General features: G+C 44.7%; 1 protein-coding gene across 1 annotated transcript in view; it reads right to left on the reverse strand.

Moving 5' to 3' along the window:
• Nucleotides 1–10,621, reverse strand: part of LYPD1 (LY6/PLAUR domain containing 1) — a 43,052-nt gene extending 32,431 nt beyond the window's left edge. The window contains exons 1-2 of the mRNA XM_021695883.2: nt 10,570–10,621; nt 9,074–9,211 (exon numbers count right to left, since the gene is read on the reverse strand). Of these exons, the coding sequence (XP_021551558.1) occupies nt 9,074–9,211; nt 10,570–10,621 (190 nt within the window). The remainder of the gene's footprint in view (nt 1–9,073; nt 9,212–10,569) is intronic.
• Between the last annotated feature and the right edge of the window lie 14,066 nt (nt 10,622–24,687).

The following is a 24,687-nucleotide window of genomic DNA, read 5'->3' on the forward strand; positions in this document are numbered from 1 at the left end:
GTGTGTGTGTGTGTGTGTGTGTGTGTGTGTGTGTGTGTGTGTGTGTGGGAGAGAGAGAGAGAGAAAGAGAGAGAGAGAGAGAGACAGGAGAGGAGGAAGGTGGGGGGAAGTAAGCGAGGTTGATGAGCACAGCGTCCTTCCAGGAGCCCTGTATCCAGAAATGAAAACCATGAATGGCTCTAGAGCATAAAGCTGTAGTTCAATTGGATTAGGAAAAGATGCTTTAAAACACAGAAAGGTTCTGGCACCAGGCAAACTGCTGGCTGCAGAACGCTGAACAAAGATAAAATTGTCAGAAGATCCTTGTGTCATCTCCCGTCTTCACCTACACGAGGAAGGTCGAGTCTCAAATGCTTCTCCACAGGCACATATAAGCAGGAGCCCTGGCTGGCTTTTCCACCCAGTGCCAGTTTCTACAGGGCTTAGCTGAGTCTCTCTAGATCTTAATCCACTTCTGTAAAACGTCTGCTTCTGCCTTGCTTCATTCTTTGATCCCTTCCAACAGCAAGTGGAAAGCTGTTTGACCTTTCAGAGAAAGTAAGCTAACTCTTCACTCTCCAGGTGTTCCTCCACCCACCGGCTGCCTTTCCCTCAGAAGGCCGTGGAAATTCTCCCAAGAATCTGGGTTGGCTTTGAAGCCCGGATCTCTTTGCACTCCCAGTTTGGATGTCTTCACTGGGCGGGAAACTAGTCAACCTGCCCAGCCTCTTGTTATTTCTGAACAGATTCTCTGAAGTTACAGGAGGCCCAAGTGGTTTGCTTGATTTTGCATAAGGAATAAAACAGTGCATAAAACCCACAGCCCGGTGTCACTGAATACACCTGCTTCCGCAGATGCTCTTTGAAGAAGCCCCAGCGGAGGGCACTGTAAACTGCTCTGCACATTCGTATTCATGCCGAGCACCGCACGCACGGGCCACAGCGGGCCGAGCGCCACGCGCCTGGTGCCACCCGCCTCTGGCACTGTCTCCAGTCATGCCTCTGCTCCCGCCAACAAGTCCAAGAAATAGAAAAACATAAAAAGCTATTGTCCATGTCGAGAAATGAAATGCACTGGACCAAGTATCACAATTTCCTTAAAATAATACAACACTTCATCACTTTTGCATCTGGATCCCTCTCTCATGGTTTGCAAAGTCATAAAGCTCGACCTCAACGTCGTGAACCATCGCTGCTTTGTTCTATTTAAATGCGTTCCTTTAAAAAAGCAATTTATTAGAAGCTCTCTATGGTTTCACCTTATCTGAAGCACTTAATTCAGTTCATCTCCTGCTTTGCTTTGTACTGCGGTATCGGAAGATTGGGAGCAAAGTATTAGTAAGAGAACATGCCCTGGGGCTCTGGCCTGTGAAAACAGTTCCGGAATCACAATGTGGCCACAACCCAAACTTTACCTCAGATAGAAAGAATTCATGGCATCTGTCGTCATTCTTTGGTTTATTTGCTGGCTGATTCATCACAGATTTGGTTGAAGCTCCTAAATTATAGACAGGGCCTTTTGTAGAATGCCCAGGGGAGGAAAGATATTGTTCTTCAACCAGTGATTCTCCTCTCCCCAAAATACCATCACTTCCACCACAATGAAAACTGTGGGTAAGGAAGAATCCAGCTTAGTTTTTGAGGGAGTAACAGAAAAAAAATTTCCCACTTTTAAAGGAGTACATAATTCTGCCTAGATGGAAGCTGTAATAAGTGATTTGGTTGGGGAGAAGGAGGCCAGACTTGCCCATGTTCCCTGAGTAATGGTTGTGGATGACCTAATCATGCCAGAATCCCATCTCCTTCATCAAAATCCCTCCCCAGAATAAGTCTCAACCAGCTCTACCCTCCAGCTTTCTCAAGGGAAGAAAGAGAAATGGACTGCTCAAGATGTTTAAGGCCTCAGGGAAGAAAACTCCTTTCTTCTCCTCCGTAAAATGATAAATTAAGATCTCTTCTAGCCCACAAGGTGCACGATTCCTGAGACCCCTGGCCTATCAGTGATGCCAGGTGTTGGGACGGGCAGCTAGCATCGAAGTAAGAGCTTTGGGCAGTAGGAATAGCCCATCCAGGTGCCTGAGGATTCTTGTGGTTAGCATCAACCAATTTAAGATCCCCTCCTGGAGAAGCAGATTAAGTCTTTAATAGATGGCAGTGGATGGACAGCCCCGTGCTTAGCACATCGATGCTTGATGAACGGGCACTCCTTTGCCCTACCACTCGCTGGAATGTCTTGCTCTTGGCACAGGTTTTTTAGTTCGGTTCAGCAAATTGGCCAATCAGTCCATGGAGTTTCAAGTTCACAAGCACACCCCATTCCCACCCCATTCTCATCCCCTCCGTAATTTAGGCATTTTACAAACCTGAGCTTTCCCTTCAGGCTCCTGTACAAGCAGGAGGGAAGACATCTCAAAATGAGATGTGAAATGGATGAATTTTAAAAAATATTACTCTAAGCAAAAGAAGCCAGTCACGAAAGACCACATATTCCATGGTTCCATCTATATGAAATGTCCAGAATAGGCAAATCCGTAGAGGCAGAAAGTAGATTAGTGGTGCCCAGATCAGTGACTGCTAACGGGCCCAAGGTTTCTTTTTGGGATGATGAAAATGTTTTGGAATTAAATATCTGGAATTAGACTATACTTACAACTCTGAATATATTAAAAACCACTGAATTGTACACTTTAAAAGGGTGAATTTTATGGAACCTAGATTATATCTCAAAAATTGTTATTAAAGAACGCAAAAAAAATGGCATTATAATAATGGAAAGAATTCTAGGGAAGGGAAAGGACTTGATTTTCAGTCCCCAGTGGCTCTGTGGTCTTAAGCAGATTGCTCAACCTCTCTGCATCTCAGATTTACCAACTATCAAGTTAGGATGTTATCTCACTGTAAACCTTTTAGGCTAATTATGAGAATCCTACTGGAAGGAATTCAAGGTTACATTCAAGGACTCTCTCAGTCTGAGGAAATTGTGTGTGAAGTAACCTAGGCTGATACCTGGGCCGGTCCTCAGAAGCGGGTACAGATAGTAGATGAATCAACTCCTGGTGAGCATTCTGGCAGGTTTCTTTTAGGATTCCTAAAGGTGGTTATACGGACAGCATTTTTCACTGTCTTGTGTCTCACAAGAAAACAGCCTGTTTCTACATCTTGTGGGGAAGGAAGTTCAGCCCGTGGGACATTAAGTAACTTCTTTAAAGTTACCAAGCACGGGGAGCCAGGAACATGGGTGCTCTCTCTTCCAATGGAGCTGAGTGCCCTTCTCACTCAAGTACTAAAAACAGGGGTTGGGGTCTTTCTGCATAGCGTGCTAATAAACCTTTGCCAGATTTGGGCATTAGAACCTAAGTCATTCAGTCATTGTAGAAGTTTGAAAGAAAAAAGAAAGTGGGGGAGAAAGGGTGAGAGGGAGGGATGGAGGAGGAGGAGAGAAAGAGGGCGGCAGGCAGGCAAGAAGGAAAGAAGAAAGCAAGGGTGGAGAGAGAGGGAGAAAGGGAGGAAGCAGGCTGCAGATCCAGATCCTTTTTGTTTCCGGAATATATAAGGTAAGATGTCCTTTCCAAAGTTCAAAGGAAATGGTGTGTTTTGTTTTCATACTCTGTTCCATTTTTCACTTGGGAAAACTCCCCAGCTTTGAAGCCTCCCTGTTTAAACTCATTAGGAAAACCATCAATGATGGAAGCTTTCATGAAATTGTAGCGGGAGAAATTAGTGTTATGGGAGTGCTGGATCAATCTTCAAACATTTTATCTACGGAGATGGGAGGTCCACACTGGCTGCTTGTTCAGCTGGAAAGTTAACATAAACAAATGCTTCACTTACTGGAGAGTCCGAGGGACTAATGACACTTGAGATTTACTTGCCACCTGAAAAAGATGGATGCTTCTTGGGGACCAACTGAACAAAGTGGCAAAATGTCTCGCCCCGAAGAGAGAGGTGTTCTTTTAGTGGCCTGCTGGAATGGAGGTGGTGATATTGACACGCACTGCACGGAATCTTTTCCTGCGTAGTTCATAGCTTGATCGAGTTGGACACGGAAACCTTTAGAGCAGGGCTGTGTTAACATCTGAGGATATCTTTCTTGGCATCTGAATCTTTTTGATTTTAAAGTTTTACAACGGGTGGGGGTCTCCTTAGCAAAATTCAAATAGAGTGATTAGTTTTGGACTTGTTTCTTCGCTTCGTTCTTAGAGGACAGTCCGTGGCTCGTGTGATTGATTCAAAATGGATTTGAGGGTGAGAAAGTAAGGACTGCAGGTGGGATCCAGGAGATGACAGGAGAGAAGAGGTAGGAGAAAAAAAGATATGGGGCAGACGGGGGATGATGGAAGATGATCAGCTACTACTGGTGCTCTTAACAAAACTGTTCTGGGAAAAAATGTTAGAAAATGTCTTTGTGCCTAGGGTATAAGACAGATTAAGTAAGTTATGATCTGAATGTCTATAAAGGAGGAAGACTCAACATTTTTCGGACATGAATCATATAGGTGTGCATGCAAACGAATATAGGCAAAAATGTAAAAAGATACACACATATGTGGATATGCCATTGTGTGTGTATCTGGGTGCACACATGTGCATATGTGCACCTTAAATAAATGAATCCATGTATAAAGGAACTGTGATATAATAATATTGATTAGCAGAACTAACCCTGCTTCCTGCCAAGTCTACCCCAAGGACAAACTAGAGCCTATTATTTTAAATTGTGGTGAAATTCAGCAGTGCATACTGGCTTGCTTCCTCAAGGGTGAGGGGAGGCATGTGGATCTCAACAAAACTTCCCCACACAAGAAAAGATAGTGCAAATGGGAAGCTAACCACAGCCTCACAGTGGATTACTGACTGTTCTGGGGACATCAGGTCCTCACTTGCTATCCCTTATTTAGCTCATGAGAAAATAAGGCATAAAATTAACCTTTCCAAGGCATGGAACCATCCCTGCCCAACTTAATGGGCAACTAACTAATCCAAAAGGAAAATAACCATTACTTATACAGCTATAATGTAGATGCAACATGGCATATAAATCAGTAACTCTTGTATTGCAAAACAGACAGATTAATGCATGTTGCAAAGGATGGGTGAAGAGATCGATTAGGTTACTGATTCAGACCATGAACTTTCTCTCAATATACTGTATTTAACTTTTAAATAAGGTTTAGGAGAACCTGTAACATTTTGCTCACTGACAGAGCTATATTTTACTTAGGGCAGAAATTGGCTAGTCTATAAAAATTAAATTATGCCCCTTTCACTGTATCTAGTCAAGAGGAAAAACTCTAATTACAAGATTGCACTGTCAAACAAATGCAAATTCACATTCTTTATATCCTGGCTTAAAAATTCATATGGGGGGGAACTTCTATTCTGAAATGAGAATCAATATTTGAAATATTTTTCGGAGTGCAGTGATAAGCAAGAGCAAAAGAAATGTCATTATCAAGGGTGCTGGTAAGTAGAAGCTAACTCATTAAGAGCAGAACTTGTGAGAACAAGTCATTTGTTATGCAAACATTTAAATATCAATTAGTAAGTACAGTGAAAGAAGGCTTTCCTTCCCCACAGCCCAGTGCCTTATTACTCCAGAAATGACGGAAAAAAGAGCAGCGGGAAATAATCTCCGCACCTAATAGGAATGCCACTCTGGGGAATAGGTAAAGGTTAATTTTTTTTTTTTTAAAGATTTTATTTATTTATTCATGAGAGACAGAGAGAAACAGAGGGAGAAGCAGGCTCCCAAGGAGCGGGAAGCCCGATGCGGGACTCGATCTGAGGACCCTGGGATCATGACCTGAGCCGAAGGCAGACGCTTAACCATCTGGGCCACCCAGGCGCCCGGTAAAGGTTAATTTTAAATGTACTTCCCAACTGAAAATTAAATGTACCTGCCTCAAAATTCATAAGAGCTGAGTTTGCAGACTTAATCCAAAAAGGACTAACTAAAGGCCTGAGCATATTGCATCGCTGGTATTTTTTTGGAAAGAGAATGCCTTTCATCACTGCTTAATGTCAAACTTGCTTGGTTCATTAAAATCTCAGTCTGTTAAAACCATGCTTTTCCTAGACCTATGAAAAATGCCAGTCCATACACCACTAGGCTTCAAAAATCCTACTGGTTGGTTCTCATACTCATTTAATATCCATTTTGTGGCCTGTCCAATCACCCAGTTCACTAAGCCTTTAAGGTGAATATGGTGGACATGAAGACCATCTAAATCTTTAGCACTCTGCCTGAATTCTCTTTTCAGGCAAACCTGGTGGCAGGTTTTACTATATAAGGTGCTGGCTCAGGAAAGCGGGTGCCTCTTGGTAATAGTCAGCTGGTGGATGTGGACCAGGTGTGTAACTTTTCTGGCCCTGGTCTCCCTCCTCTAGAACCCAAAGAAGTCAGTCCAGACTCAGGGTGCCCCAGAGTCACTTGGAGAGCTTCAAAAGGACCCATGCGGAGTATTTCACAGACTTAGTGAACTGGCTTGCTTCTTCAAGGGTGAGGGGAGGCATGTGGATCTCAACAAAACTTCCAGGATGATTCTGATCTGCAACCTTAACTCTGAGTCACTGGGCCCTTTCAGCTCTAATGCACTAAGTTTCTCAGAACAATAGGTTACTGATCCAATGAAAATAATTCTGACTTTGGTTCTTAATAGTAGCATGTAATAGGTGTGACTTTTTTTTCCCCCAAAGTGGAAAAACTAACCCTGCAGAATTAAATGCTGGGGGATTGAGGCCTGGGGGAAGAAGGGGTGCAAAAGAAGACTACCAGATTTCATGAGCTGCTCCACAGAGAGCACCCAAGAAAGGACCTGCTCCGCAGGGCACGCACACTCTTAGGACTGTGATGATTGCACTACCTGTGGTCATGTCAAGGTCAAATCTTATTTGGCTCTCCCATTCCTGCCAGCACGAAGAGGGTTAAGAGTCACTTACATTGACTGGTCTCACCACTGCATGGGGATGAAAATGGAAGTGCCTTGGGAGTAGCACACCCCCAGACATTGCTCTTTTGACGCAGGAATGTGCATTTGGCTGACTTCTACTGAATTCAGGCTTAGAAGGTGTGTCCCTCCCCTTCTAACAGAATTTTCCTTGGAGTCCGTCAACTGTTTCTGTTTTTCAGACTCACAATTGGGGTTGCTTTATTATTTCACTCACTGTCCACCCTCTGGCCTCTGACGTATGGCTGGAGGAGCCTAGTTTGGAGAGAAGGTGCCCATCTTGATCCAGTGAAGAGCAACTTCAGGCCAGGCGCTTAGAGACTGGGTGCTAAAGGTTCCCGTAGATAGGATCGGCATTATAATGCCTGCTCTGCCTTTTTTACAACATTATTTGGAGGAGAGAATAAAGGAAGAGGAAAAACAGCACTTGGAAAATGGAGTGTGTGGTATTTATCTTACATATACTTCTAGAGAGGAAGAAATATCTCTCTGAAAAAGGGCACCTCATTTGGCTGTAGTTTGGTTCATATCTTTTTCTCTCCTTGTCTCAACCATATCCCAGCTGATAAAACATGAAACCCAGATAAGCAGTAGCCTAGAGGATCCCAAGGAAGTTCCTAATGTGTCCACAGTTTATCCTTATTTTTTTCTGGCTCTAAACTACCGCCTGGAAGAAAGCTGCAAATATTTGAAAACAAAAACAAAAAACACTGAAGAGTTCAGAACGATTCCAACTGAAATCACAGCAGTTCCTCTGGTAAGAAGGCAAATTTTTGCTCAGGTAAAATGCTCAGGAATGAAACATAAGGAAAAAAGAAACAACTCATCAAAATCATAGCTATCAATCTTAGCTACAGTATCGTCACTAAATTTTGTTTGGCTCTTGTAATAGCCCGAATCCCAGGACAAATGACAAAACAACGCATGCTGCTTTTCTTGGGACAAGTTATTCTTGAGAGCAATTAGGTCTCAGACTTCCCCGAAGAGCGATTTTGGTGGAAAGAAACCACACCTAATGACCTATAAGGAACAGCTTTTAAAACCGCCCAAGCACACCGCGTCACGGCACAGTGATGAGCTGGCTCTCTGCTCCTCCAATATCCCTGTGCTTGGCAACAGGGCATTTCCAGGCCCCTCTCTGACAAGAAACTACTTTTCCAAGATGCTGCCTTGAAAACTGGAGCCATTCATTTGCTAGTGGATTAAAAGAATCACTTCACAGATTTAATCCCTTCAACCAAAAGCTCTGTGGGCCCCACAGTTCAGCAAACTCAAGGGGGGGGGGGCAGCAGCACTTTGGTTAAATCCACATCAGTCACCACATGATGCTATTGCCCCTATTTTTATTATCCTGAAAAGGGCAAGGTCTCCCTTGATGGGTTTGACCTTGGAACTGAAGCTAGAGTTCCACCCATTCCCCCCAAGTTTCAGGTGCACTTGTAGGGGACTCTGATTTCTGGTAAGACTATTGGGAGGGGCTGGGGAGGTCCAGGTCAGGGAGAAGACTCTGGTCAGCTGGAGTAAGTGAGGTTTGCTCTCCCAAGACCCCCTTCTCTGCATAGAGCCCTGCACCTCTCATCAGCCAGCCAGCAGCTAAACTTGTGGGGCTGGGAACTACATTCCTTTGAACAATCTTGGCAATTTGTGCCAGGAATTTGATGCAGTAGCTCTGAAATTAAATAAAGATCCTGTAGTGTTCTTCTAAGAAATACGGCGTGGCTCTATGACAAAACACATTTTTCAAGCTCTGACCTCTGGGAACTCCAACTAGCTTCATATTTCAGGCTGACACTGCTCACAGGCTACTGTCTAGTTGCCCAAGCAGAGCTGGTTATCCATATATTTTCCAGCTTCCTGATCAGCTTTTAGCAGAGGGAGGTGAGGGGAGTAAATAAAAAGAGGAGAGCCACTACTTTAAATGCACCTCCCCTCCTGAGTCCCTTGGGGAGAAGCCCTGGTAATTAACTCTAATGAGATTAAAGTAACTTGGAACTCTTCATTTTGCCAGCACTGTAAATCTGTGATAACCAGTGTGTGTGCATTAAATCAAAGTCAGTCCCTTTTCCTGTAATGTAATGCCCCCCCCCATCCCCCAACTCCTACCCCTGGCCGAGGCTGGAGAGGGGTGGGGGCTACCGGGTTCTTACCCGCACTTTGCTCCATCACTTCTTTCTGACACATGTCTTGAACATTGACCGTGCAATTCACGATGAACTCGGGGGAGGAGCAGTCGTTGTTCAGCTGGAATTCTTCACACTGATAACACTGGATTTGCAGCGCAAAGCCTGTGGGGACAGACGCAGTCGGGGTCAGATCCAGCCCCCACAGAGACCACACCGGAAACCGCGACCCTCCTCGGCCCCAGCCAGCCACGGATCCCAATCCCTGGCGTTCTTGGGCTCGGCGACCCGGGGGTCTCCACGTAAGGCGGCTGTGGCTGAAGCCGGCAGGGGGCGGCGCGGACACCGAGGGTCCCGCAGGATTCAGTTGAGTTCTGCCTGAGACCCCTGGACCGAATGTCCAGAAATAAAGCGCCCGTCCTACACCGCACCTGGCCTTTCCCCCACGGAAGTTGAAAGGACGGGTGCACAAGTAGCTCCAGAGACAAGCTTCAGCTCCAATCTACAGCACAGGATTTGCCTAATTGTTAATTGGTTACAAATTACTTAATTACTATTTTGGCACCATTCGCGATTGCATTCGCAGACGCCTTTTTAGTTTTAATTTTTGTCGTCAGCGTTCCTGTACTGTGGCTCCGAGGCTCCCTACGCGACCACCCAGGAACCCAGGAGGCAGTGCCGGGCGCCAAGTGCTGAAGCGCCGCGAGTCCCCGGCCTTTCTTCGGGACAGTCCCCGCAGCAGCAGAGGGGACCACAGCGTGTACAAGGGGCGTGTGTGTGTGTCTGTGTGCGCGCGCGCACCCCGAGCCGCGACACAACAACCATTTCTTCCTGGCTTTCGGGGCAACCGTTTGGCTAGGGTCCCCGGTCGGAGTCCCAGCTCTGCAGCGCTCGTTCGAGAGCCGTTCGCTTAACGGGGAGGAGTGAGACATTTTCGCACCTCTCATCGCCCCAGCCTGGCTGCTCTGCTCGGATCCAGGAGCTCCTGTCTAGACCTAACTCCTCATGCTCCCGGACAGACAAGCCCCGGACCCCGCGCTTTCTCCCATCTCCACGACGGTTGCGCTCTGAGCGCGGCAACTCAGCTCCAGAGCGCCCCGGCTACAGGCTGCCCCGCGCGCCGCTTACCTGTCCGCGGCGCCACTCCCACGGGTTCCTGGAAACGCCGGGTAACTTAGCGGGGTCAGGGGCTTCATCGCCCCCTCCCCCTCCGCGAGGCCCCAGCACCGCTCAGACCCTCCCTCCTCCCCAGCTCTGCTTCCTCTCCCAACCGCGCAAGCCCGAGCATCTGCAGCTCGAGTCCCGCAAATCCGCCGCTCCCGCCTCTCCTCCTGCAGCGCGGGACTTGGAGACTTTCCCATCCAGCGCCTCTGGACACCAAGACCAGTCGCCGCCGCCAAACTCCCGCTGGGCAACCCCTGCGCAGCGCGGGCCCGGAGGTGGGTGCCCGGGGGGGCGAAGGGGCGGGCGGGTAGGTGGGGTGTGCACGCCTGGCGGGGCTGCTGGCCTTTTCGTTTTCTTACCTTGAAGCAAGAACAATCCGCAAAAAGTTGCTGCGATGCCGAGGACCCACATCCTCCCGGAGCCGCAGAGCCGGGAGAGGGCAGGCGCATCAGAGGCGGCGACCGCGGCGGAAGCTGCCCGGGTCGCAGCGGCTGTGGCTGCCGAGGCTGCTGGGGCCCGCGCTCCTGCCGCCGAGGCCACCGCCGCCGCCAAGAGGAGCCGCAGGTGCCGCCGGCGGCGCCAGCATCGCCCGTGCCCGGGCTCCCGGCTGCGGGTCGCCGCTCCTCCCGCTGGCGCTCCCGGGCAGAGCGCGGCGTCTCCGGAGTTGGCGGCTGAGAACTGGAGGAACTACTGGCGAGCCGGAGCACCCAAAAAAAGTCTCGTCTCTTCTCCCCACCTCCCACTCCAGGCACCACGTGACGGCTGCCGAGTTGGGGTGGGGGTGGCGGGCGAGGAAGGCTGGGACTGTCTTTTCACGTCCCCACCCCCTTCCTATCGCCCTCGTCTCCCGCCTCCGCACGTCCCCAGGACAGGGACGCCAGGGGGAGAGGGAGAGTGTAGTTTCCCGAGGTTGGGAGGCTGGGGATTGGGAAAGCGCGAGGAGGGCGCAGCAGGTGCCGCGGGGACTGGCCGGGCGCTGACTGCGGGACCTGCGAAGTGGGGTCGAAAGACTGCGTGTTCAGCTGGGCCCTGCGTTCCCCGGGGCTGTCCATTCGGCTGAGGTTGCCGCGAGGCTGGCAGCGGGAGCCGCGAGCCGGGGGCGGCTGGCTGGAGGGGGACGTGCTCGCGTGCGCCTGGCAAAGTTGCACACCTGCAGGCTCCCTGGGGTGGCCGGTGCAGCTGCGCCTTTTTGTTTTTCTCCTCCGAGAAGCCCCTGGTTGATGACCAGGCTTGGCTTCAGCTGCGGCAGGGTGGGCGGGGTGTGGTGAAGACCCTGCTCTGACGCGCGCGTTTGCCCCGGGCAGCGCTCCTTCCCCTGCCTGCGCGCACAGCTGGAGGGTGCAGTGACACCGCGACGGTAGCCTAGCCTAGGACAGGGCGGTCCCCGGGGACAACTGTCGCGAGTTCGCACCAGAAAGCAAATCGGGGTGAAGAAGGGAATTGCTGTCCTCTATCCCGTTTCTTCAAAAGGCCGGGCATCTTAATCGCTTCAAAGTCACGGGTTATTAGTACATACTCCCGTGTCCTCGCTCAGGCTCAGGCTGCCCGGGGTCCCTCTTTTAAGTCCCCGCCCCATTCCCCCGTCTCAGTCAAGCGACCCACCTTGAGTGCTCCCGGGACGCCACGGTGCTAAGTTCGCCTTCCTTGGAGCCGAGCCTTGCAGCAGGTGGTGCGGGAGCCTCTGCGCCCCCACTCTCAATCCCGCACGTTGCCACCCCTGTCCCCTCAGTCCTTGGGGAGAATCCTGTGGAAAGAGCTTCATAAGCTTTGCCTCTCTTCACCCTCGTGCGCTTGGGCCACCCCCTGGAGGAAGCTCTCTCAGGCCAGGACGCTGATTATTTATTTCCCCACCCTGCCAGCACAGTAGGTCTGGAAATGGGCTTAAATGACTTTCTTGTAATTCCTTTGCAGAGATCGTTCCAGATCTGCCTCAGGCTCCTTCTCTCCCTTTGTCTCCCCCCCCCCTTTCATTTCTAGTTGGTTAACCCCTTGGGGAGACTGAATGCTTTGACCATTACCTGCTTGTCTGCAGACTCTGATCTTAACAATTGGCTGAATTACTATCTCTGGAGCAAAGGGGCCAGTTTATTTATTCCTTCCGGGAATTGATTGTTGTAGCATGTGTGAGATTCAAATAACTGGGCCAAAGGGTTCTTGAACAAGTCCTTTTAAGATTTCAGAGGGTGCAACTGTGATACGACTTTTATTCAGAAATGAAACAGAAGAATTTTTAAAAGTCTGAAAGACAATGATACTTTACATAATTTTCATTTAAGATAACAAAATTCAGTATAACAAATTGCACAAATTAACCAAATAACACTGGTTATACAACACTCTTTTAACAAACAAGTGTGTACTGAAGTAACCAGATAGATCCTAAAAATATTTCTATTAGGCCTAGTTTACAAGCTCCTGTACAAAAGCAATTATAAATAGTTCACATCTAGAAAAAATACAAATAACCTTTAAAATAGAATTTATCCTCACATATAAACAGACTTTGTAGGGAAAAAAAAGGATCTTAAAAAGTAAGATTTCTTTTTTGTAGCACCAACCATTCATTTTATTTTTTAAAAAGTGAATGTTATAGATAGGAATTTGCTTTCATTTCTAGGTTGCCCAGATTTTAATCGAAAGAGCAGGAAGATAAAAAATCAACAAATGCTGTTGAGAATTATGGAGAAGCACTAAGTAGAAGAGGATGTAAGGAAATGTTTGGAGGGAAAACCTGCTGTTGAAAATAGAATTAGGTCACTTCTGATCCACTTCCCTTCCCATCAGTGTCACACTTTGAGTACCTGTTACATTTTTCAGTGGAAGCAGAATTAACACTTACTACTGGAACCTGAATCTCTCTGGCAACAATTTTGAAATAGCACTGGAATTAACGTTCATATCACGTTGAGATTGTGAGTTGGAGATAACCATGAGCCCTCTGGTTTTTGGCGGGGCTGGGTTTTAGCCTTACGGAGTGTTCCCACAAACAACTTGAGTACTAGGACAGTGAAGTCTACAAACACCTTCGCTGGAATTTTTAAAAAATATATTATCAACTTCTAACACTTAGTACGTCATTTCAAGAGCATGGCACGGATTCAATTTATTGCTGTCTTTTTTTTTTTTTGCTACAAATATAATTTCTTTTCCAAAAATTTACAACTTCTGTACAAGTATTCAAAAAAAAAGTGCAAAATTAAGACTTCTGTATTGTGGGTGTGTTTACATTTCATCCTTGTGACACACAACAAATGGAGCCTATCTTTATTGCCCTGTCAGAGAAGGAAGCTCCCATGGGTTGCTTGCTGTGAATCCGACAATGCAGTCTCTGGTGTTGCCAGGGTTTACTGGTGCTGTCTCTATTCCCCTCCACACACACCCCTGTTGCTTAAGTGCTCCATTTTTCAGCTCACTAAGGGAAAAAAAGGTCCTTTATACATCATTTGAACCCTGACTTGCACAAGAAGAGAAGCTATCGTATAAAGAATCACTCAGTGATTCCAAATTGTCTACCCCAGGCCTCTCTGAGCTACTCAGAGATGCCTCTTCATTTTTTTCTTTTTCTTCCTTTTGTCCTTCAACCTTGTTCAGAGAGTTCTTCTCTCTTTCTAACAAAATCATAGTTTTGCTGTTATATTTATTGAATGACTCCAGGGAAATTTTAGATAATCTATTCTCAGTATCTTCTTTTGTTTCTTCAACTTGTTTCAATTTCTGTAATAAAAAGACGAAAATATTAGAGACATATTTCTTTGGAAAATCAAGTTATTCTATCCAATATTCAATTATTGTCTGCATAACGTGCAGTTTAAAGGGACAGAGAGAACTTACAAGTCTTTAACAACCTTCTAGTATAATTAAAGGTAATAATAAAGCCAATTTGAGGGATAAATCAAGACTTTAATCATTTTACTGAGATAAATAGGTCCCGATTTGCAAACCGGTAAAGTGCCACTTAATTTCATTTTAAATGGATCTACTCAAAATCTGTTCAGGTAAAGTGCCTTATATGTCTTCATCAAAGTTTCAAACTCCTCCCTTTTCTTACTAAGTATTATTAGTTGTCTTGTTTCTAGATATGGATAGGGATTGAATTTCAGCCAGAAGTTGGGATTGTACAGGGGGAAAAAGGCATACAATCCCTTAAATTGCCTTGAAATTTCAATACCTGTTAGACTTGTCAGAAGCATTGTCATCTTTCTGTTTTGTCCCTTTACAAGTCTTAAGATATTTGCAAGTGATCTCCAGGTCTGTGGGTATAGACTCCAGAAAGCCCAAGGGCTTAAAAAAAACATAGTACTGCTTCTGCCCATTAGTAACCTCTCCCCTCCAGGAGGCTCCAGCAAGACCAATTACTGGATGTCTCTAGGACTTTCTAGAACACTGCAGTCATATTCAATTATTCGATTATTGTAGGTAAACTCTGTAAACCAATGCATTTCCTAGCTCCTTTTCCTCTTTGGGGCAAAAATTCTATCCAAACACCAGGAGGAAGTAGGGACAGGGGCTTAGAAGTAATAATAGCTACCATTTATTAAGCATCCACCATATAAAACTCACTGAATATATTTTCTTTAGAAGCATTTCACAGGGGACTTGCAAGTTACACATCCTCATTTTAAAGATGAAAACAAGGCTCAGAGTGACAGAGTTATTTGCCCAAGGTCACACAGCAAGTGACAGAGAACAGGATTTGAATTCGAGGCTGGCTGCCTTCCATGCTTTTGTTCCTACTAAACCGTGCTTTTATGTAATAAAAGACAAGATGTCTTTTTTTTCCCACCCAAATATTCTACTTAAGTAACTTGCCAAACCATCTCTATTGCTACCGTCCCAGGCTCTGACAAAAGCAATTCTGTTCTCCAACCCGTCCCCCACGTTGTTATGCTGGATGCACAAAGGTACAATGAGGGAACTGTTTTGATCCAGGGAACAACACACATCCAGGGAACAACATCAGAATCAAGCCTCTGATTCTCATACGCTAAATATTTAATAGGAAGAGAAAAGAAAAAGATGTGGCAGTGGATGGCCCTGGTGTCCCAAGAGCAGACTGAGACACAGTTTCTCTTTCCATTATGGAAATGACACAATTCTGTAGGAATATTTAAAAATCACCCTTGAAGTGGTGCTTACTGCATTATACAATTAACATACAGGAGCATTACTCACAGAGTTCATTTTCAAACTCAAATGGCTGCCTTGAAACCAGAAGCTTGAAACAAGCTAAGGAACAGATTTCTAGGTGCTTCCAGAAAAGTGGCTCCATAATTAGGTATAACACCATGCAAAAGCCCCTTTTCATACCATGCCAATTTTTAGACTTAAAAAAAAAAAGATTTATTTGAGAGAGTGAGCACAAGCCACAGGGGCAGGGAGAGGGAAAGAGTATCTCAAGCAGGCTCCACGGAGAGTGTGGAGCCCGACACGGGGAGTGTGGAGCTCGACTCGGGGCTCGATCTCACACCCTGAGATCACAACCTGAGCCGAAATCAAGAGTCACAGGCTTAACCCACCGTGCCACCCAGGCGCTGCTCCTAGGCATTTTTAATAAAGAGTTATATATAGTACAATACTAAAAATACCCGGAGAGCAGGAAATGCTTTGATGTACCAATTGCCGGTAAATAAAGATGTTTATTGCAATTTTCTCCTCGCATGAATATCTTCTCCCTTTTTCTTTATTCAAGAACCTTGAGCATTTTCCTTGCCTATTTCTGGTCATAAATGGATCTCACATTCATTCCATAAATACTAGAGAAGCTAGCATGATGTAGATGGAAGGTGTTGGTGTTGAGGATAGACAGCGGAATAAAATCGGGTCAGGTGTGGCCAGGGGAGAAGTTGAGGCTCTGGAGGCAGACACACCTGAGCTTTGCCCTTTTATTGGCTGTATGAATACCCTTGAGTTCCCTTCCTCAGGTGTAAAATGGTGATAAGACACACCTTGATTTCAGGATTGTTGCAATTAGTCCAAATAAAACACCTTGAGACCCAACACAGAGTAGTAGGTACTCAATAAATGGTACAATAAATAATAATCAGGCAGGATTCTTATTCTGGACAGTGTTTTTGAAACTGCCCTCCAGGCCAGCAGCATCAGCATTATGGGGGAGCTTGTTAGAAATGCAAATTCTTGAGCCCTACCCAGACTTCTACATCAGAAATGCTGAGTGAGGCCCAGCAAATGTTTTTAACAAGCTCCCCGGGTGATTCTGATACATTCGAAAATTTGACAATCACCTCGTTGGGAAGAACTGGTAGTCCGGGAGGGAAGACAGATGATAACTATAATTGAGTGTATTGAGGTACAGATGAGGAAGGAGTTGTTTACCATTAGAACACCCACTGTGGGGGTGCCTGGGTGGCTCAGTCAGTTGTTTCCCTTTGGCTCAGTTCATGATCCCGGGGTCCTGGGATGGAGCCCCACGTCAGGCTCCTTGCTCAGCGGGGAGCCTGCTTCTCACTCTGCTCCCTGCTCATGCTCTCTGTCACTATCTCTGTCTCTCTCAAATAAATAAATAAAATCTTAAACACCCACTGTGTTGGACATAAATAGTGTGCCAACGTTTTCCAAATGTTTCATGCTTGTTGGTTTGTTTCTTCAGTCGATTATAACAAAGGCCTATGGAGGTGATGAAAAGGAAGGAATGGCCCAATAAGAAAGATCACATGGCCTTCTCAGTCTTGCTTTTATTTTCACAGTATTTAGTGAAAGGTGGGCACAGAGATATTTTTTGACTCTAAGAACAACATCAGTGCAAGAGGGACCGATACAACCACCTGGCATTTAGCGTCAGTGTTGGGGAGCAATAGGGAGTGGTGAGGACTGGGGTCAGCTCAAGTGCCTGTTCTAGAGACAGGAGCAGCTTATTGCCGCCATGCACTAACTTGGGTCCAGAGCTATTGATTTTAAAGAGGAGGCCATCAACCTAGAACAGTGTTTGCTTATGTTTCAGATCCTCTGATGTTTAATTAATTTGCTTATATTAAGAGAAAAAAAAAAGAAAAACAACAGCCCCAAACCCCCCTGTATCTGTCAAATTGCAGTCTTTATGTTTTTTGAACTTTTGAGGTAGAGATTATGCTTGAACTTCTGAGGTAGAGATCATGTTTTATCCATTTATGTCCTGCCTGACCTCCTCATCCTCCTTCCCCGACCAGCTTTCTCCCTAAAGGCTTTGCCCCTTGCTCAGTCATCAGTAAATTCTCAGCGGAGACTTGATAGGTTCAACCCTGTCTAGCATCAGCAGGGTCCCAACTGTTGGCTTTGCCAGGGGTCCTGACAGCTAAGAATAAAAGCACTAAAGCAGCTTACTTCCCTGCCTCCAATTAGAAGCATAGCAAGCTGGCCTCAACATTGTCTTGTCAGATCTTGGGTGTTCTAAAAATTTTGAAGTCCTGTAACATTTACATGTAAGATACAAGGAGGGCTCCAGGTCACAGAGTAGTGAGCTAACGATGTATCTGTCGAGTGGTAACAAAACAGGGCACGTTAGTTTGCAGCCACTGTATGTGAAGGTGCTTTGCAAACTCATCATGGTAGTAACAGTCAGCATTTAATTGAGAGCCTGTTCCACGCAGACACTCTGCTAAGCACGATGCACGGATTATGTTTTCAGCCTCACATCAGTTCTGTGGGGCTGGGTGTCATTAGTATCTCCATTTGGAGCCAATCGAGGCTTGGGGAGGTGAAGTCACTTGTTTAAGGGCACGAGGCAGTGTGTGGTGGCGTCTGGGGTTGGCCCTGGGGAAGTCTGCCTGCAGAGGCCACGCTCTTCCCCTCAAGCCCTGAAAAGAGCTTTACGAATACCAGCCACTGTTAAATCTCTCAGAGGAGCGTCTGAAGTAAGGATCACAGAACACCACCAACATTCATGAGAAAAAGCCCAGTAAAGATCAGTGTTCGACAAGGATGTGGAGGTTCCCTAGGACACCCTCATTTCCTTCATGTATTATGCCTCCTCGGAATTACGATAAAATTAATAGACTACATTTGTCACCTATAGGTGGCAATGGTTGTACAGTTCACTTTTTGGTGGGGCTTTCGAATGCACTTGGGAACAAGGGAGGGCTGAACAGCGCAGGCAAAAATACATTTTCCTGCTTCAAATACATAACGTTGCCATATTCTTAAAATATTTTCCTGCCTTTAGTGTCACCACAGCGTTCTGAGTGATAACTCAAGCAAGTAGATAGTGACATAGTTTGCAGAAATCCCCTGGGATGAATTATACCTCAATTAATTTAATTCCTTGTAGTCAAACATTAATCAATCCATCAATCAAACCAATCCACTATGTGACTGGCTTTGTGTGAATAACCGGGTGGTCTTGATTCTCAGAGGGGGTTCCATAGAGGAGGGGGCTCCTGGAATGATTCTGACAAGGGAAGAGGATGGAGATATATAGTAAGTGAGGGGAGGGCATTCCATGGAGTTCCTGCTGCATTTGTATACCGTTCTGTGTCCACTTTAGGTCCAGGAGCTGCTCAAATAGTCTATGTGAAGGTGCTATTGCCCTTTTGGATTCTATAATGGACAGAATCACTGTAAAGACAGAAACACACATCAAGAGGTACCCATCATAAGGGGTTCTAAGAACCCAACCAGACTCGTTCAGACTCAGTACGTGGGTTATCAATCATACATAGCTTTTATTTCCAGAGAGCTTTGCCATCCAAGATTTCACTTCAGTCTTATATCAGTCTGGAAGGTAAGGGAGGCTGGTGTGGGCTGTCCTCTCCATGGGGTATTTACAGAATCTGTCATTCACACAAATTCAAATTCAGGGGAAATTAGACCTGGAAGCTCAGTTTCCTGATTTTCAACACAAAAATGCATACCATTTTTTTTCCACAGTCAACAATGATCATGGAGTAGAGATTCTGCCTAGACCAATATCCTGAACACTAGGAAGGATGAAATTGAAGGTGATACGGGCCCTTGCCATAAGGAAAAGGCAGGGAGAATGATATAAGGTGATAGAGAAAAACTCAAGTGATAAACCAGAAAAAAAAATATATGGTTGATGGTATCAACTTCAAAGAGATACATGTTATACGTGGATAGCCAGACACTCTTGCCCATAGGGGAGAAACAAATAGGAAATTCATGAAATTGTGTAATGAATCAGTGTTTTGTGATGAAGGCTACTCTTTAATTCTTTCAAACAAGTTTCCATCTGTTGATTATATCTTGAAAATATCGGTGAATATGTCTACTGTAAGATGTCAGAAAGAGATTCAAATCTTCTTGTGAAATTCAAGTGCAGCATCGTTCCTCCGCTGGGCATTAATACTTACAAAGAGGATGGCATTTTGAGCACAAATTAATGTAAACAGTATCTTCATCAACATAGTCTTGTTTCCCTATTGCTATATTCACTGCCAATCAGTTCAAGAAGACACGTGGTAGGAAAATAGCTACATTTACAAAGTGCTCGTACTATGTGTCAGGTACTGGGTTGAATGCATTGAAGTAATTATCTCATTTAATGCTTATCATTCCCCATTATGTGTATAAATGGGAAAATACAGAGTGGAGAGGTGTACGTACTATGCACACACACCTGGTTAGTAAGTTAGGGAGTCAGGATTTAAGCAGAAGTAGTCTGACTACAGAATTTGGGATCTTAATCACTATGCACTAGACCAAGGTATTTGGAAACCAGTGTTTAGTTCCTTGGAATTGTGTTAATTAGCTGTATGACCCCTCTATACCTTAGTTTCTTTACATTAAAGTTTTTAGTATTTTCCTGCTCTATAAAGCTCTGTGACTCTAAAATATTCTTAGTTGGGTGTCTTCTGTGCATCTATTATTGGCACAATAAATAGCTCTCTTCCCCACCTTAGTTCTGAACAAACTGAAGAATAAGATAAAAGAAAAAGGCTGGTGGGAGAATAAAATATTGGCCTTATTAATGAGAAAACTTACATTGGGAGATGAGGTTTCTAACTGCGAAGAAGTGAGTTTCCTAGTACTCATCCTAGAAATAGGCCTGGTAACTGGCAGCCCTGGGCTGGGGGCAAGTGTCTTCCCATAAAGCCTCTAGCATAATGGAACAAGACAGAATATATGCTTCTCACAGCCAGCCTGACTCCAGAGAAAGGGTGCAAAGAGCAGAAGGTGGGTTTAACATCCCCTGTTCTCCTCCTAGAGTTGCCAATTATATAGGCCATCCCTCCTCCTTCACAGGAGAAGTGAATGGGGGGTGGTTACAGAGATGCTAGGAGTGTTCCCTAGGGAGTCCCCCCCCCACACACACACACCTGAAAATAAGCACATGAAACTGGGAAGAAGTGTCCCCACCATGACCCCTACCCCCACCCAACCTTTTTCATTATGTATGATGATGCAGATTTTAACTAAATAGTCATAAATGTACTAAGGCCAAGAAGATGCAGAAATTAACCCTTGGGGGGAAATCAAGTTTATGAATGTTCTGCCACTTAGTTGTCATGAAAAATAATTTTTAAAAGGTGCAAAAAACCTCATAGACGGCAGTGAGTGGGTTGGGCAGAGAAACCTCTTCATGGGCAAAGAAATAGGAGAGAGGTGATTTAGTGGATGTGAAAGACAGAGGAGGTGCCAGGTGCATGCAGATAAATCTAAAAGAGGAGACAGTCTGGCTAGTCCTAGATGTTGGGTTCAAGTTGAAAGTGTGATTTCCCTCATCCCTTTCCTGATGAGCCAATCTTGGGCACTGGAAGGATGCATTCAGGGCAGAGTTTTGTGTTATGCTCTTCTTGTGGGGATGGGGAAGAGGTATTTTAATCCTGGGTTTCTTAGTTGAAGTTCTGTGCACTTTGCAAAGTCTACGTTAAGTGATATTTGCTGGGGGAAGGCCAATCTCAAGGGAAAAGATGCAGCTGAAGTCATTTCTCTTTCCTCAGAGGCACTAATCTCTTCACTAATGCCACCTCTTACTGTATTCCTGGCAGAGCTAGTTTCTGAGTGAGACATAAAAATAGATAGAATGACCTTTGCTGAACACTAGAGACCCTCCAGACTTTTCTCAAGAGTTGTGGTGTTAACCCTGTTAACTGGGTCAAATTCCAACCTGGATAATTACTTTCTTCTGGTGCTCAGTTCCTTTTATTACCTCAACTGGACACATTACTCTTCAGTTGCCCTTCTGAAAAATTAATGTGACGGATCGGTAATAGAGAACCACTCTCTCCATCCAACCACTGGTCGGGAGATGCGATTCAGCACTTGAGGGCACTCTCTGTTTCCTTACTGGGTCCTGAAGATTCTTCAGTATCTCCAGGGCAAACTGGTTTTATTAGGTGAAAGAGTAATTTTCAGCTGAGATGTGTTTTTATGACTATATTATTAACTATATTGCTGTCTTTTACCAGGATCAATGACTTTTAGTGACCTCTGCTGGAACCCCTGAACCCAGAGGGGAAAAAGTGAGCTTACTTTTTGGAGGGAAAAAAAAAAAGCAAGCAGCAAGGTCAGTAAGGAAGGAAACAGGGTGGGTAAAAAATAATACACCTTGTAGAAAGGAAAAGAACTCAGCTCAGAGATAAACAATGGCCCCCGGGACATTTAAAAACTAGATCCAAAGGGCAGTAGGAAAGAGAAGTCATTTTATCACAGAGATCGGAAATGCTCCCATATATGGAAAATGAAGGAAGATGTGGGACCAGGCATGTCACTGGGAAGAGAAAATAGGAGCACAAAGAAAATCACAAATGTAGCTCATGGCAGATGAAGGCATTTGGGAAGATGAAAGGCATGTAATGATAAGTCTGGGTAAAACTGTTATAGGAACATGCAAAGGACACATCTGTGAGTTCTGCAAACTCTAACATTAGTGCCGTCACTTGAAATGCCCATTTGAAAACATGTTTTTTCATTTTTGTTTTCCAGGTTGTGGATGAATCTACAATTCTAATTTAAAATGTAGGCTGGTCACCTTAAGTAATGCATCAGATGCAATCAATATTGTTCAATTTCTCCAAAAGTAGAATCTGCACTGTTTTAAAGCCACCTAGCATCGGGAAAACAAGGCAGCTCATTGATACCAGCTTGTGTAATTAGCTTAACTAAATGGAACATGCTTATCTGTGTTCTTAGATTCCCTTTTCTTCTTCCAGCACAATAATATTAACTAAAATTTTATTCAAGAATGAGAATTGAGCAAGTGCTGGGCTGGGAACTTCTAAATCTGCTCATTTTAGTGTCAGGGTTAATGATTCCAGCTGATGAGAATGGAGGCATCAAGCCTTTCTGTCTTTAATTTGTAGGCACTATTATGAATAAAAATAAATACATATGCTACTCACTTGACTTAAAAGATTGATCAGACTTTTTTCTTTGACTAACCCTTCCATCACTTCATGTCTTAAATTTGATACCTATCTGTCCAGCAACTGGGCCATGTCTGGCTTAGATGTCAGTGTGTGTCCAGCATAAAGAGCCCATGAACTTTGTCAGAGGAAAATACAGCATGAAGGGACCATCTGTGTATTCCAGTGCCATATAGCTGGGTTTGTTTCACTTTGGAGTGATAGATTTGGGGTTCCTCTTACAAGAACAAAAGTACACTTATTTGGAGGATCAGATGACTGTAAAAAGGTTATACTATTTTTTCCCCCCATGGAAGTTCTCCTTCCAAAGAAAGATCTCCAATACCATCATAATGCTGGTCATCATCAAAGTGTGTCTGGAAGCGCTAAGTTTTTATTATGATGCATGCTGTGAGTGCCAAAGCCAGGGAGAAACATTTCATGTTATTCATTAACCTATAAAGAGGCAACCTGAAATTACTTCTAATGGAGTTTGGTAGACCATTTACGGGTCACAGTACACTATGGCACCCAACCTATTAGGCACTTTACAACAGCCAATAGAGTCCAATGGGACTGTAAGGTAAGGTTCATCCAGAAACACAGATATTTGCAGATGTTAGAATGTTCACTCTCTTCGTGTTTAAACTATTCATCTCCGAATGCAATCCATGTTACAGTTTTAGGGCTGATCAGCCTTTACTTCGGATGTAGTTATTCCCCAAGGATATGTGACATAGTGAGTCCTGGAGCCGGGGCAACTCAGAATCAGCACCGATTTATTGATCCTTGTTCTAGAGAGAAGATTCCTTGGTGAGAATTTTTCTGAAGATTTAGGAACATTGAGCTTTCCATTCTGTGTCATATTCTAGTTTATTGTGACAATTGTAAAGATACCCTTATTCCTCATTACCTAGTAAGCACGGGGGGGTTCTAGGACGGAAGGATGTGCTAGTTGGGAGAATGCCAGTGGAAATCTGCTTTCATTCTGGATTCTATCCCTTGCTCTGCCACAGTATGACTATGACACTCATTACTTCAACTCTGTACCCAGATCTTAATGAATATTTATGTAGAGATTATGCTGCTCTTGCCATGTCATTTATTTATTTACCTATTTACTCAACAGATATTTATTCAGCATCTACTATGTTCTAGATAGTATTCTAGACACGCGGGGTTAGAGTGGTATATGAGACAAAAGCTACTGCTCACATGGAATATACATTTAAAAAATTCTTGAGGGGCGCCTGGGTGGCTCAGTCGGTTAAGCATCTGCCTTCGGCTCAGGTCATGATCCCAGGGTCCTGGGATCGAGCCCCGCATCGGGCTCCCTGCTCGGCGGGGAGCCTGCTTCTCCCTCTCTCTCTGCTGCTCCCCCTGCTTGTGCTCTATCCCTCTCTCTCTCTCTCAAATAAATAATAAAATCTTTAAAAAAAAATTTAAAAAAATTCTTTAATATGATATCAATATAGAACAAAGCTTCAGATATTTTAGGAGATGAATCCTTGAGAAATGAGTTGGAATAATCTATCCAGCCTGCTCTTTGGTTCTAATAATGGCACTTAGAACACACACATCTCGTCAATCTCAAAGTTGTGGATATGCCCCTTTTGCCCCAATTCTGTTTTTGAATTAATGCCCTCGACTTGCTTAGCTTCTTTTGGTCTTCTTCCATTCTTCATCTGTAACAGCATTTGGGCAAATGTTTCTCATAGGTTAACTAATTACTATTTCCATTCACCTTTCTTAACCTCTCTGGCCCTAGTTATCTCTTAAATTCAACATGCTTAAATGAGAATTTCTTCTCTTTCCTCTAATTCCATGTTGCTGCCAATAATAACCAAGTTTTAGAATTTGATCCTTTTTTTTTTTAGTTATTCAGAGCTGCTCATTCTGTTTCTATAATAACTCACCCACAGGATCTTTTTTTCTCTGAATTCCTGGCCTAAACAGCCAGTCTGTCCATTTGACTCACATATAGGCTATTTTCATATCAATGTCCCACTTCTCAATTAGATCACACACTTCTTGAAGCCATGAACGAATTTTATCCTGCTTCCTTTCTCAGATTCTTGACACTGTATCTTGTATCTCTTGGAGATGATATTCACTGCATATCAATAAAAGCAGTCCCTATTAGATCTGCTTTCACTGCATCATTTCCTCTGGAGCTCAGAG

This window comes from Neomonachus schauinslandi, chromosome 3 (genome assembly GCF_002201575.2).
Source record: "Neomonachus schauinslandi chromosome 3, ASM220157v2, whole genome shotgun sequence".
NCBI classification, from domain to species: Eukaryota; Metazoa; Chordata; class Mammalia; order Carnivora; family Phocidae; genus Neomonachus; species Neomonachus schauinslandi.